This window comes from Azolla caroliniana, unplaced genomic scaffold (assembly GCF_043228905.1).
Source record: "Azolla caroliniana isolate FFs.n. ecotype wild unplaced genomic scaffold, voAzoCaro1.0.p SCAF_10, whole genome shotgun sequence".
In the NCBI taxonomy this organism is placed as follows: domain Eukaryota; kingdom Viridiplantae; phylum Streptophyta; class Polypodiopsida; order Salviniales; family Salviniaceae; genus Azolla; species Azolla caroliniana.
In genome coordinates this window covers 5749784-5765709 of record NW_028230445.1, presented here as the reverse complement: position 1 = coordinate 5765709, position 15926 = coordinate 5749784, and the positions used below count along the sequence as shown (strand labels likewise).

General features: G+C 37.8%; 2 protein-coding genes across 2 annotated transcripts; one reads left to right on the top strand and one right to left on the bottom strand.

Moving 5' to 3' along the window:
• The first annotated feature begins 203 nt into the window (after positions 1-203).
• Positions 204-3436, top strand: LOC147858840 (pentatricopeptide repeat-containing protein At1g20230-like). Its single transcript, XM_087325277.1, has one exon. It carries the CDS (start codon positions 606-608, stop codon positions 2499-2501), a length of 1896 nt encoding a protein of 631 aa, XP_087181403.1. The 5' UTR covers positions 204-605; the 3' UTR covers positions 2502-3436.
• Positions 3437-4454: 1018 nt separating this feature from the next.
• Positions 4455-13081, bottom strand: LOC147858839 (Metallopeptidase M24 family protein). The gene is made up of 14 exons (XM_087325678.1): positions 12713-13081; positions 11855-11980; positions 11638-11757; positions 11244-11516; positions 10530-10702; positions 10184-10450; positions 9870-10024; positions 6912-7102; positions 6708-6816; positions 6482-6636; positions 5935-6027; positions 5522-5602; positions 5306-5386; positions 4455-4637 (listed from the first exon to the last, which is right to left on the bottom strand). Exons 1-13 carry the CDS (start codon positions 13064-13066, stop codon positions 5318-5320), a joined length of 2166 nt encoding a protein of 721 aa, XP_087181804.1. The 5' UTR covers positions 13067-13081; the 3' UTR covers positions 4455-4637; positions 5306-5317.
• Between the last annotated feature and the right edge of the window lie 2845 nt (positions 13082-15926).

Here is a 15926-nt window from a genome sequence, read left to right as displayed (position 1 = left end):
TAAGTGGTCCGATGTATGGTATTGCTGGGGAAATACTGATGTTACTCTAAGGGGCATTTTGGAGAAATAAATGAAAACCCATTTCAGCAATTTCTAATTCTCATACTTCCCCTTCCCAAATAGGACCTAACTCTTGTGAAGCTTTTCCTATTTCTGATATTAACATACATACATACATATTTTCCTATTTCTGATGCTGGGAAAACCGCATGAAATTCCAAGATCTTGCTAGTGTTTATCATTCCATCAGAGCCACGAATTAAGTGCTTCTGTTTAGCTTTAGAAGGCCCAAAACAATTCCAGGGTGTTTTAGATATGGGCAATCATCCACCCAACGGGAAATTATGTCTAATTTAGAGTTTCATCTAACCCAAATCATCAGTAAAGATGAATTAGGGGTTCACACACAACCTATATCATCAATACGAATAATTGAGGAATTTTAAATACAATATATCTCACTATCAAAGATTTATTAAGGTTTCTAAAATAACGCTACAATTACTTAGTAAAGATAAATTAGGGTTTCTCAGGCATCCCATGCATCGGATCTACACAGAACAGTAAAGTATTAGGGTTTGTATTCTTTACAAATTAGGGTTTTGATGTGGGATGCCATCAGATGTGCAGAGAAGGAACATCTCAAAGGATTTAGAATAACGAAAGGACAAGCTTACGAGCTTCTACAAGCATGCGCAAAAGGACACGCCAAAGATATACAACCCATCAGGCGTATTCAATCTCTTATTATTTTTTCTGAATTGGGTTCTATTGAAATCTTATGCAATCATCTTATTCGGCTTTTTGTCTCATCGCAAAGCTTCCTGGAAGCAACGTTTATTTTTAATATTGTATCAAAACCTAGTGTATACACATGGAGTTCTATCATTTCAGCATATGCAGACTTTGGTCAGTCTAGCATTGCAATACAACTATATTATCAGGCAATTCTTGATGGTTTTTATGCTAATAAATGTATATGTCTTGCTGGCTTAAAAGCTTGCGTAGCCTCCTCTATGGCTTCACTCACTTATGTCATGCTTATTCATCATGTTATAATGGAAAAAAGTTATTTATATCATGATGTTATGGTCGGAAATGCACTTATACATGTTTATACAAAATGTGGCATTGGTAGCTTGGAAGATGCTTATAAAGTCTTTGTAGGGTTGGCATATAGGACTATTGTATCTTGGAATGCTATGATAGCTGGTTATGCCCAATTTGGTGATATGGATCTTGCTATGAAGTGTTTCAAAGACATGAAGAGAGATGGAATAACACCAAATCTAATATCATGGGGATCAATAATTGCTGGGTATGCCCAGAATGGGACCGGTTCTCTGGCTCTTGATTGTTATATAAACATGCAAAAAGAGGGAATAAGTTTAGACAAAGTGGTATTTTCAAGTGCATTGCAAGCATGTGGGAGCATCAGCTCCCTGAATGAAGGGAGACTCATCCATTTTCAGATCATAGAAATGAATCTATACCTTGTGCGTGAGCTAGGAACTGCTCTAGTTGATATGTATAGTAAGTGTGGAAACCTCGAGGATGCAAAATATGTGCTGACAAAATTCCCTGTCAGAGAAGTGGGTCCTTGGAATGCATTAATTTCAGGATATGCTCGACATGGAAATCTTGACCTTGCCTTACAATGTCTTAAGGATATGCAAAAGGATGGTATAAAAACAGATGTTATAACATGGACTGCAATCATCGGAGGATTAGTTCAAAATAATGATGGGCTTATTGCCATGGATTGCTTCCGAAAGATGGAGGAAGAAGGAACAACTCCAAATGCCCACACTTTTTCGATTATCTTAAAAGCATGTGGCATCATGTGTGCTTCAGAAGATGGTATGGTCATTCATGATCAGTTAATGAGAAGTGGAATACAAAATCCTGTTGTCGGGAATGCACTAGTTGATATGTATGCACGGTGTGGTAACACAAGAGAATCACATAAATTGCTTACAAAGCTTCAATTTCGGAATGTTGTTTCCTGGGGTGCTCTGATTGAGGGATATTCCAACTCTGGCGATGTGGACCGTGCTCTCCACTGTTTCCATGAAATGCTGTATGATGGCATAAAGCCAAATGGAGCTATATTTGTTTGTATTCTAACTGCTTGTAGTCATTCAGGGCTAGTTGATGAAGGATATAAGTACTTCAAGCTCATGAAAGATGACTACAATATCATGCCTACTATTCAACATCACATCTGCATGGTAGATCTTCTCGCACGTACTGGGCACTTGAAGGAGGCTGAGAAGGTTTTTTTGGCATTTAATGTTAATCTTAATGGTTGTAGAGTTTTGCTTACTGCTGGTAGAACATTTGGTAACCTTGATATTGGGAAACGATGCTTCGAACGAGTTCGACAGAAAGATAATCTTGATGCCAATGAATGCTTCTTGATGCACGATGTATACTCTGATGGTAGCATGTTGAGATGTTTTAATAAACTGCAAGAACTTAGATTGTGTGGCAATGTGTAACTTGTGAGAAAAGTGGGTTTGGTAAAATTCGTTAAGTATACTTTGAATGAGAGACATACTCCAAGTTCAGTTTGAAAAGATATATGCCATATTCATACGGCTAAGCTAAATACAGAGATGGACATGAAAGACCATATCAATGATAGGTTATGTCGCAAGCAAAACAAAACCATGGGGAAATTAATGGTGTGATGACAAGTCACATAGCATGCACATGTTTCTTTCAAATGCTGTAAATGATCACTATTACTATATCGTATTATAACATTTATAGTGTATAACATGGCAACATATCCAAATTCTAAGTTATGGATTCATTTTATTGCAGGTTGCCAATGATTAGGAGTAATGAGTTTTCACCTAAATGAGGTATACTCTTTATGAAATATTGATTTTTTCGTCCTCACTTGCATCAGTTGCTGGCATGTAACATTTAATGACATGTTCTCATGTTCATGATGTGGAAGGACGGTCTTGAAGTTCAGCTTAAGGTGTATGAAAAAGCTTTTTGATGGGAGGAAATAATTCAGTTATTTGCTTCTCTTTTCATGAATATGTCTATATAGCCGAGGAAGATGGGCATGCGACATAAAAGCAAATTACTGCAATTTGTTATCTTTCACATCCATATTCTAGTTTGAGTGGCAAACATTCAACAAGAACAGTTAAATCAACTCAAAGGCAGAAGACGGAGAAAAATGCTGTTGCAACATCAGAACTATAAAGGATATGGAAAAGATTAATATGACAGAACAAATTTCAGGCAACTACATACATGAAGTACATTTGAATTTTCTAGTGTGTTGTGGAATCAGCTTGTCACATTAGGTGATTCCCAGCAGCTCCCCATAATAAGAGAATGGCCAATTTATCAATCTTTCCTTTCTTCAGGTGTTTGACATTGAGTAGAATTTTATTGCAGTTACATGTTTTCTATAATAACATATTTCTTCCATATGGCAGTCCTCATTGTGCTCAAGCACAGTCATTTGCTGGGTAGTAACTCATACACGTAAAATATTGAGTGCCCTCTTTTAGCAATGTGTATCATGTATGTACCGATAACCCAATGAGTGGAATGAAAGCTATGCATAAAACTTGTTTTTTGATTTCACATGGCAAAATGTCTCACTGATCACAGAGAATGAAAGTGACTGTAAAAATTGCTTCATCTTGAAAAACAAAAGAAATGAATCCAAATTGACCAAAACAATTGATAAATTTCCTAATGTCCAACATGTGTCAACATCAGAAAGGATTGTCAATCCACCTATGTATCAAAAGCTTCAAAATATAACCTAATTTGCCTCTTTTTGACAATACTCGATATGGAACTACACGTTCATAGCTAATGAGATTCATTTCTTAGTGCTAATGAAGCGTTATTAATTGGCTCCTCGAGAAGAAAAAAGTTCAGTGGAGGCTAAGGGACTAGACAACCCACCCCCTAGCATTGTCAATTACCAGAGATGCCACTAAGAGGTTCCCTTATATTCCCATGTGCTTTCACCTAAGGAACCTCTCACCTACTCCTAAACATATTAGAAACTGACCTTGAAACGAGAAATAGAACCAGAATAAGAGAAAGCAGAATGAGCTGTAATTATTCACCAGTGTGATGTGTTAGCCTTAAGCAATATATACAAAATCTCTCACACTATTAACAATATGAACTTCCAACCAAAAGTGAACAAAAAGAAATCACATGCTATTGTATACCATACTAATATGTTCAGAACTCTCATACAGTAGATAAGAGCAAGAAATCAGAAATGATTGAATTAGTAGACCCAGAGCTCATGGTTTGACACCATAACTTATGGAGTCTCCACTAAACTCAAATAAACCCAACTCTCATGTTTTCCGTGAATTCAAAACAAGGACGCAGAAAGGTGTATTCATTAGAGAAGCCAAAACTCTGCATACAATTTATAAATGGCAATGACAAATTCATGGTAGAAATGATATATCCAATTAATTTAATAAATACATGATTGCAATGATACATTCACAGTAGAAACACAATTGTTTCTTAATGAGAGAACAGCTCTTGCATTAGTTTTTTTATTGAAGAACTATGGTTTATAAATACAAATTTCATGATGTGGTACATCACAGAAAGGGGATAAACACAATCTGCCAGCAAAACAAAAACAAGTCAGATAGGTGCCACATCATATACTTCACTACAAACAAGTCAGATAGGTGCCACAAGCTTAAAAAGGGCACATGGGATGGAAGGATACCGGAAATAATATCAATAAAAACATGATTAAGAAAAATTTGAGACCTTTGTCTTACAAAGTCCATCATCAAAATCATAAACTAAACGTGTGTTTATTATGTATGATACAGCGTGAATGAATGAATAAAAAAGAAAGTGTGATATAAAGGAGAGTACATTTAGTGTGTATTCTAATGCATGTTGGTATATGACAAATAGAGATTTCATATTAAAACGGAGTTTATTCTATGTACTAACTTCTAATTATCTTCCAACCCATTGGAAATCTCATTTTACCACAGTTTGTCTGGTGATATGTTTACAGAAAGCCTATTTCTAAATGTCAGAATTTGGTTTTACCATTACACTAAAATGATTTGTTCAGTGGTTAATATGGTTTTACCATTAGCTACCTAATCATCAATATGATTTTACTATTAGCTACTTAATCATTAATATGGTGTTACCATTAGCTGAGATATTTTCTACTAAAAATAAATAAAACTGATGAAATAAAATGAAATCCAATATTAATATGATATAGAATTATCAGATAAATGAGGAAGAATAGATAGAAAACCTTCACATTGGATCATGTGAAAAAGGGCAGGGTATTTTGCTTGAGCCATTGCAATGCATCTCCTTGAACCAAAGGAGAAACCTGTTAAAAGTGCAATGTTCAACAATTGATCTTTTCCTTGCATGAAACCAGATATGAGTTACGAGGCCATAATCTCACTTTCCAGTTAAAACAAAGACGCAAATTGATCTTATCATCAACATCGAAGATTATTACCTTTTCCCAAACTTCTTGATGATAGTCGTTAATCCACTTGATTTCATTGTCCGATAACAATGACACTTCTATTAGTTTTGTCTGGTCAAACAACATGCAACTTACTCACATTTTCTTGCAGAATAAAAATCTCAACCAGTACAAGACATATTGAGTTTATTGATTGAGCAAAATCTCAATGGAAAAATCGATCAAACAAGCCCACTTTGAGATCTCTATTCCTTTCCCTTTTAGGAAGAAGTGCCAACTTTGAGCGACCTCTAATTATCCATTTGAAAAGAGGCAGTATGGGCTGGGGGCCCTGATCATGCCTTGGGCAGAAAAGTTCTTATATCCCCTCCGGGATGTGCGAGTAGAAAGACTCATACTATTGATACTGCTTTAAACATTAAAAAAGGAGGCAGCATAAATACCTGAATTGGGACATATGTCAGCTTCTCAAATCCAAGGTAGGTAGTTCCCCCAAATCGGTTTGGAGTGTCTATTTCTCGAACCACTAATAAGTTCTGCACATCAGGAATCGAGGGGAAATTTCATATCATACTGAAGAGCCTTCTATCAATGAGCTGCACATAAACTCTTTTTTGCCTAAATTAGATTTAGTGTAAATTCTAAAATGAGCACTATCAGTGCATAACTGAACCATCACAAGACTAAAATTTGGAATCCTTATATTGATACCAAGTTCAAGTAAAGATCATCTCAAATGACAGATGTGAAAGCAGAGCAGTCAAAAGTGCTAATCATGAGCATAGAAATTTGATCCTCATCAGCCAAAAAATTCTCTAGTACCAACCAAAAACTAGCTTAGGGTTCCAAATCAACAAACTTTAAAATCTCTCGACATATGACAAAATCAATGTATCAACTAAATGTCCCATTAATAATACGGTCCACCCGCAATATCAATTGAGAAAAAAACTTGAGTAATTATATGGAAGGAGATATGATAGCAATCACCTCAATGCGAATGCCAAATGATCTATCCTCATAATAACCAGGCTCATTGCTCACAATCATTCCACACTCTAGAGCTGTCATGTTGCCAAACCGAGCACTTATGCTTTGGGGCCCCTCATGAACATTAAGACCAGCCCCAACTCCATGACCAGTTCCTGTGTGGCAAGAAGAGGTCAGTTTTTCACTCCATTTTGGATGTTCCTTGATGAAAAAGTTTGTCCAATACCATGCCGATAATCCAATCCTATTTCCCACAGAGATGAACGTGCTAAGACATCAAGCACAAAGCCAGGGGTGCCTTCAGGAAAAACGACTTTGTCTAGTGCTATGTGTCCCTGTAATAAAAGGCCATGTTTGAATATTGCAGGGGCCAAAATAGTAGGCGAGGTTCATCTGCAAATACACAATGTTAATGAGAGGAAGTCCATACCTTTAAAACTCGAGTATAGCATTCCTTTTGGTGAGCTGTTGGAGTTCCAAAGTGAACAGTTCTTGTAACATCAGTAGTTCCATCTATATATTGTCCACCACTATCCAGCAAGAACATATGTCTATCATCCACAGTTCGACAGCTTTCAGGCTCTGCCCTGTAGTGGATGATAGCACCATTTGGACCAGCACCTGAGCAGTAAGATTAATATATTTCGATTATGCCGTTGCCCACCTATTGGCAATTCTGTTTCAATGATTGATATATTTCACACTTAAATTTCAAAAACACATATTCATGCACACTGAAAACATCCGTTATTCTATCAGAAAAATGATATGTATGATGATTAATCATTAAATTAAAAAGGTAAATACAATGCCCATGTTCCAATTGGTTATAAACTTGATCAGTATCATACAATAAATAAAAAATCCATAAACTTGAGACAGGTTTTAAAACATGAAAATGAGAGAAACAAGCTAGATCCAAGAAAGTCATGTTGGAGGTATTCCACATGACATGTTTTCTTTCACTCATGTGGCACTGTATTTCATCATAACCCAATATCATTCTCCAAGATGCTGTCTTTTATCAAGAGAACTCATGTAGCAGTGTATTTGATATAAAATCAACTCACATTGCAATGTAATTCATCATACCCAATATCATTGTCAAAAGGTTTTGTTATCTATACAAGCTCCAACACATGGGACCCACTCAGATACATAATGCACCATTTTGGGACATATCACTAGTTGACACTCAAAAAGTATGTGACAGGTCACAGACCTGGTAATAAGTTTAACCACATCTCTACACGACACATTGGAGCAGCTCAGGCTTCATTAATCTCAGTGGATGCATATAAACAGTAGACTAAAGTCTGTGAGGGTTGAAAATAAATAGGACACTACTTATGTGATTTAACAACATAAGAAGGCTAGAAAAACTCACCTCCGTCGTCTAGTCTAGAGGACTAGAAGCATCCCATGCTAATAATACCTTATAGGAGCCTTAGGTTAGAGATATGAACAAAAAACCTTGAACTTAGCTCACGAGAAAAATGGAGGAAATCAGAACATAAATGGAGCATGCACATGGGGGCAGCAGTTAGACTACATCCATCAGTACAGTTAGATGAAACTGTCAATATCTGGACTCTGTACAGACAAAGTCATTCACATGTTCAAGCTTTCTTTTAGCTTTCCAATTGGCTTCTGGTTTTAATTTATGCACATGAAAGATGTAGGTTCAAAAGACATATGGCATTTGCCTATTCAACTTATTGTGTGCACAGAAAAACTTCAATAATGGAAACAGCATTAATCTGAATCTTTTCTGAGTTTCTTGCTGGCTAACAACAGTCTCATCAAGAACTGGGGCACAAGTACCAAAACTATACAGATAATGACATGCTGATTCGAGATGAAGATTGGTTCAACCAGGAATTTGCCATGTCTCCCAGGGACATTTTGGTACAGTCATCAGATGAGTGTATAATCATTCAATACTATTATTGCTGCCATATGGTCTGGATGACTATCTAGCTACCTGATCCTTTAGGTACTTCTCATTATCATAGGATACAGTATGTATTTAACTCTTGTGGTATGATGGAATAGTGATGCTGAAAATATATTGAGATGGTGATCAGTGTCAATGCCCAGGTTATTAGCTTCCAAGGAGAGCAGAAAGAGCTCCCAGATTATACACACAAGAATATTCAAAAACCCTACCTTGCCTAGAGCATTTGATCACTTGCATACTGCAATTGACAACGCCATCCAATATAACTGCCCAAATGCAGCCATGCATCAACTGAATCGCCACTGTTGATGTATTTTGGATAAGTAGCTCGACTTTGATGAGTATCGGTGAAAGTTGGTGCTGTCTCATGAAATCATGATAGATAGGGAGTGGTGCATATAATGACTCCTGTTCAGATAAGGGTACCATTTATGTGGCATAATTTTGACTTATTACCCATCCAATATTTAAAGCATAGGGACTAGAAAAATCCCAAAGTATATCCTTTGAGCTTATACAACACTCTTTAAGCTCAACTTTGATAAGTATTGGTGCACGTGAGTTTCTTGATGAAATCACAATAACTAAGAGTGATGTATTACAAATTTTTATATGAATGAAATGCAATGAATATTAAGATTAAGAAAAGAATGATTTAAGAGTTCTTAACCACAACGGCCAGCCCATGCGAAAAACAAGAGACGAACCTAAAATACCAAAGGTGTCCCATACCACCACCAAATACTACCTTACGCTATACCTGGGGGTTGAGATGAACGGATCTCAAGGAAGAGAGCTTTGCCTCACCAACAGTGTCTCAACAAAGTTTTAAGATACCATAATGAAGGGGGTAGTTTGTCTCCTTTACATAGCCCAGCCCCTTGGGCTCCAAAACCACCATGTGTTCCCACGTGTCATAGGTCCTTATGGGTTTGTTCTAATTCCCGGGATAACTTGTTTCCCACTTATTCTACCCCTAAACCATTGAAATTAGCCTCAGAATCGGTCCCTATGGTTATGCCTATATCTTGGTGCATATGATGAGTTTCCTTTAGACAGGAGCAACACTTACATGACATGCCTTTGATTTATTACCCTTACCTATCCAACATTATGAGAATTTTGTGTATACAAACCATAATTGTTACTACTCACTTAGTGTGCCACTAATATTTTTCTTCTAAATCTCTCTCTTATTTTTTCCCCCCTAAGTATAGCCTGCAAGAATTTCAATGGTCATGGAACGGGATTCTATTCTCTTCCATAATTTCGTTCTAAATATGAGACAAAGAGAAACCCTCACAAGCTTCAATTTACTGAACTCTTGAAAACCTCACCAATATATGAAACTTAGAAAATGTTTTGATGCATTGAAGTACAAAATTTGCATTCAAACAAAACGCAATCATAATCTTAAAGCATAAATACCACTAATAGTATCAAAGCTTGTATCAAGAAAACCACTCTGCCTTGATCGGAAATCTAGAAGTTTCTCAGCCACCTCTACCTCCGTGGGTGTTCTTTTCTCCATTACAATTGTATTCTCAAGCCAAGTCCAAAACTCTGTTAGAGCTGCAGCATCTCTGCAAAAAAATATATAACCTTAATATTAATTACAAATTCCTACTTATTTAAATGCCCTATATGGAGGGACTCATATACGTACTGTTAAACATTTCATGATTTGTTATGGCAACAGAAGCAGACAAAGGAGAATAAAATATAGCCAATGCCTAACAAACCTTAAATGGGCCTGTTTCATACCCTCAAGTTCTGCCAAATTTTTCTTTGCCTTAGCCAAGGTTATTGGAGAAGTTCTGTGCAAAGCAGCAGGACCATTCTTTTCATGTCTATACTCGGAAGTTCTGGATCCATCTCTGGCTTGCAGTGATTGTTTATTACTTGATGAATTTTCATAATATAATGAGCATGCATCCTCAAAAGTATGGACGACTGCAACACTTGCACGAGATGTATCCAACCATAGCTTGCACCCCATTGCTGCTAAGCTGTAGAAGATCACATAAATAACTCCTCAAAAAATTCCAATAGTTAAGGATCAGAGAGAACTACTTATAGAATATTCACCTTTCTACTTCAGATAGAATCATGGTGTATGGCTTGACAGAAACTTCTGCGATTTTCAGGTGCAAAGAAACTTCATCTGAGATCTTTGATAGGTCGGTGAAAAGTGTCGCACTCTCAAGCTCCACAAGAGCATAAGCATAGGCAACAGGATTGTGGGGCACATCATTACCACGCTGTAATAAATCAAATTTAATTATCAGGAAAGTAAATTGTGATCAAGTCCTCTCATTTTGAACATCTCAAGCCATGAGATGTGGATGACAGCAGGTAGGAAGTAGAGAGAATAAGAATATACTAAGAGGACATGCTATGAACATTCTGATGTTCATTTTGTAGAAGGGAGAGGATGATTGAATTCTTGTCTTTGATAACGGCTAGTTGTTCGCCTCTATGAAGTCTTTGATATGCTCTCTAACCTTCTGGCTGCACATTACATCTTCAGAGAGCAATGCCTCCATAGGTGTCTTTTAGTCATCTTAAGTTTTAGGAATTCCTTTTTTGCATTGGCTTTATATTCTTCGGCAAACTAAAAGATGGATTGTGGCTTCTTTATCTTTTTTATCAGCGGTGCTGGTTTTTTGCACCTTCTATTGCACATAATATAATACACATTACAATAAATTATATTGAAAAAGAAAGAGAAGAATGAACAATAGTTTACAAAATGGAATGAAAATTGAATATACTAACAAATCAAATAACATATTCGCTCACCAGATTGAACAACCATGCAACTTCGTCTAGCATTGTAACAATTATAGCAGAGGCACCAGCCATAGACAGCTCTTTCCTCAAATTCTGGAGCTTTGTTGTCACTTCAATACCAGCATATTTGATATCATGAACTCTTAATTGCGAGGAAGGTATGCTTGGCCTCGCTTCGCCCCATATCTCATCCACTAAGTTTGAATTGTGAAGTATAAGGTCGTGATCTTTCTCAAGCAGGTACCTTTTCAGCTCTGAAGCTGCCTCCGAGGAAAACAGAAACTGAACACAAGGATAGAAAACTAAGTAACTCTATAAAATTTTAGGCATTTGATTCTTCACAGATTAGTGTTCATACTGTGCTAGTGGATTATTTTCTTCTTTTAAAGATAGAAGCCTTTACAGGGTCAATGGCAACTTTGGATCCCGGGTGCAATTGATCCCTCAACCATTCCTCATACGATGGGGTGCCAGCTGTTCCTGCCCTCATGAGCTGCCAATCTGAACTAAGCTGACTCTCTGCCTATAGAGACAAAACAATTATAGTCAGAAGGGAAACAATGCAGTGGATTGTTTCAAAAGAATTGTCTGCAAAATTGAAGACTGATAAGGGCTTGTACTTGTAAAAAATAGCGGCCATCAGTCCAAAGTGCAGCCGTCTTCCTTGTAACAACTGCTGTCCCTGCGGACCCCGTAAAACCAGAGATATATGCTCTGCGCATGAAGCAGTCGGCACTGTACTCACTCTATGAAAATCCAAAATTTCAATACTAAAGTCAGCCCACCATTGACATGCTGTGTACGATTTGACTCTAGATTTATTAATTCTACTTAAATAAGGCCAAGATTTCTAACAATGCCATTCTGGAATTTGGACAGACATAACTTGCTTATTTGCACAATGATGTGGAAGAGTTATTATGCCGATTGAAACATTTATAGCATAGTAGGTAACAGATGATCACTGGCATGGCTCAAGGCATTATGACATATGTGTATACAGCACTGGCCTAACTAGAAGAGATTAGAAATACAAAAGGCCCATACATTGTGGAGTTCACTATCTTTTGGCATACACTAGAAGCTAGATGAGCTGATGATTATACAAGTTGACTTAAAGTAGATTAAGTACCCACATGACAAACTACAATTTCCAATAACAGTTCATTTGATCAAAGATGATATGACTTAATTTCAAGTCATGGAACTTCAACATTATATAGGATATTGCAGGTCACAACATCTACAAATGAATCTAATATAATGCTGCAATTATGTGTGTCCAGGGGTCATATACACACTCAAGTACATACATACATACCCACTTACATACATATATGAAACAATTATTTGTACTCAGCATACGTACTATAAAACCCACATGCACACGAAATAAATAAAAAATGTAGTGTGCTTCATCTCTCTCTCTCTCTCTCTCTCTCTCTCTCTCTCTCTCACACACACACACACACACACACCTGATGTGGATCCTGTGAGGGGATGATATAAGCATCAAAGCCATGGAGTTCAAACAGCTTCCTGAGCTTAACAAGCTTTTCATCAGGGGGACGAGACCTTTCTTGCTTCTTCGAATTTCTTCTCGGTTCAGCCAAGAAAGAAGAAGAGGAAGGAGGAGGAGGAGGAGGAGGAGAAGTCGATGTCGCAGTGATACAAATACATCTGTTTTTACAGGCGGCAAGGGAAGGAGAACAACGAGGACGATTAGGGTTGAGAAAGAGCGATGGTGGGGTGAAGGATAGTAGTAGGGCATGGAGTGTGCAGGGACGAAGAAGGATGGATGAGGAGCGAGAGATTGAGGTGGGCGGGGCCATGGCGGCCGCAGAGACAAAGGCTCTGCACTCTCTCTCTCTCTCTCTCTCTCTCTCTCTGCACACTATCCACAAACCATGCACATGTAAATAAATATAATGTAAGTAAAGCATGTATGTATGTATGTATGTATGTATGTATGTATTTATGTATGTATGTATGTATTTATGTATGTATGTATGTATGTACGACGTGTCTAACTACTACCAAATATTTATGAGGGCAAGTGAGGGAATCGCGGAGATAGACGGTGCAGGTCGCTAGATGAGGGCGCGTGTGATCTGCACCGTCCAATGTGGATGAAGAAAAAGCGCGCCATCAGAAGTTCTCTTTTTGGGGAGCCCGTCTCATTGTGAAAAGGATCCCGACTCATTGTGAAAAGAAGGAGCCTGACTCATTGTGAAAAGGATCCCGACTCATCAGTTTGCGATGAGTATAAAAACCCATATACCTGTCATTTTTGCATGTTTTCAAACAGGATGCTAGAGTTTTAGGGTTTAGGCAACTTCAGCAAGGCGCACCACCTGTTGTCTTGCTGTCCAGAGGTATGTATCACCAGACTTTGTGGAGGTTATACCTTCGAGTTTTGTGTTTCAAATCATATTTTCCTCACAACTAGAATCCATATTATTATTGACCTCCACTGCATGCTAGAGTAAAAATCTTGATAAGATAATATGGAATCCATATTAATATGAAACACAATAAGAAGAAAAAAGACCTGAACCTTCAATCATGTACTACTTGGGTGGGTTGCACAAATTGGTTTGTTTAAAATGTTGAGTTGATTGCCAAGAGTTGTTTAGGGTAAACCGCTCACACATTTCCAACATCCATTGATCTTGAAGTATCAATATAAATGGTTGTCTGGTGGGAGATCCTGGTTCACCAAGCAGGTAAGGTTGAACATGAGCCACTTTCCCAAGATCTCAGGGTGCATAGGCATCTTCCATCATCAAAGACCAATCAGCCTTAGTCATGGCACTACTGATTTTTAACCTATTTGCCATGTTATGGACCTCCTTTTGTACCATAAAGAACCTATAGCTAACAAGCTCTAATGGATTAGCCTTGGACTTATGATATGCTTCCTTACATATGCTCATTTGTGCCACATGCCTTGCACACCCAACATCAAATAGGTCATCTTTGCAATAACTTATAACATTGGGGTATGCTGGCAAATGGTACACATCTGACCTACTACATGGTACATGACCACTATGAGGTTCATTTATTGAAATAGTCAGTGTCTCATTGTCAACCCCATGGTTCATTCTAACGTCCACATGGAATGTACACCCACATCGGGGCGTGCACTTGTGTCGTTGAGTGGAATTAGACACAAGTCAAGATGTCCCAGCATGATGACAACTATACCCAATCACACATGTCATACCCTTCTTGACTCCTTCCCTTAAGCGTGTGTGATATACTTGGTTTGCAAATCCGTGAGCGCAACATCTAACTAGTGGGTTTCTACCTTGATCACTTCTATGGGTAGGGTCTTGTTATATTTGTCCATGCTTGATCCCAAACCTTCATTCAGGTAGACCTTCAACACCATTTGTCAATCACAACTTCTAATGAGTGCTTTTACATACCCCGTTGTGATGCCATAATCATGTACATCAGTCACGTAATCCTGCTTGAACTCTTTAAGAGTCTTTGAAAATGTGTGATGGGATGCGTCACCATGTGACGCTAATACTACCTCCCTCCATTTCTCAACGTATATTACTTGAAGATTAGGTGATGTCTTAAGGTAGATTGCACTCTCATTCCTGAGTATGAGACGACTCTTCATGTGCCTCCATGCATGGAGATTGAGAGGTGTGCTCCTTGCGACATCACGTAATGCTTCTAATGTTACCTTAACTTGTCCCGATAAATCTTTAACCATTAAATCATACATACCTCTTGAGAATACAAAATATTTGGGGGAACAATACATGATGGGATCTACTGCCTCATCCTCACAATCAAAATCAGATGACTCAAAAGGCATCTCCAATTCGTCCTTAGATACAAATGATGTGACATATCCTCCAATTCATCTTCAGACATGGCAAAGACACCATCATGCAGTGTGTTCTCCATAGATGGTTGTGGTCGATTACTACTGTGATTGAAGTGAACGACTACAATGTGATCGAGAGTGCGAGTGATTGAGGTGAATGAAGTGAATGTGAGTGATTATGCCAATGAATGATTTGAATGAATTCAAATGAATGCCAATTATTGAAGTTCAAATGAATTCAATGTGTTGTAAAGAATCGATGGTGATGTGTATTATGTGTGTGTGTGTGTGTGTGTGTGTGTGTGTGAGAGAGAGAGAGAGAGAGAGAGAGAGAGGATAGAAACACAAGATAGATAATAAAAAATACTCAAGAAGATTGTATATTACAAAGGAGATTAACCGTCATATTACAAAGTAGGAGGAGAGTGCTTTATATATTCACTCTCTCTCTTCATTAACTACCGAAGGTCATGAGTCATGGGGAATGTGGAAACTCATTAGTTATGTGTCATAGAATATGATTCTATGACACGTAGTTAATGTGTAAAGAGTAGTGGTGTTACTTTTGACCTTTGAGTGTTCATACACTCTCAAGGGTGTGTTCACACACTAGGCCAGGTTGAGTTTGATTCTCAACACACCCCCTTGAGCTCAACTTTGGTCGGCTTGTCCACTTCGGCTGGTACCTAATTCGAACGGTATTCAGTTCTCTCTGTTTGGTGTCCGTTTCGGCTGAACCCTGTTCAGATGTACTCCCCCTCAAGCTTGGCAAGTAAGGGAGCATCAATCCAAGGTCTGACATGAATTGCCGAAGCTTGTTGGCTCCCAGGGGTTTGGTGAAG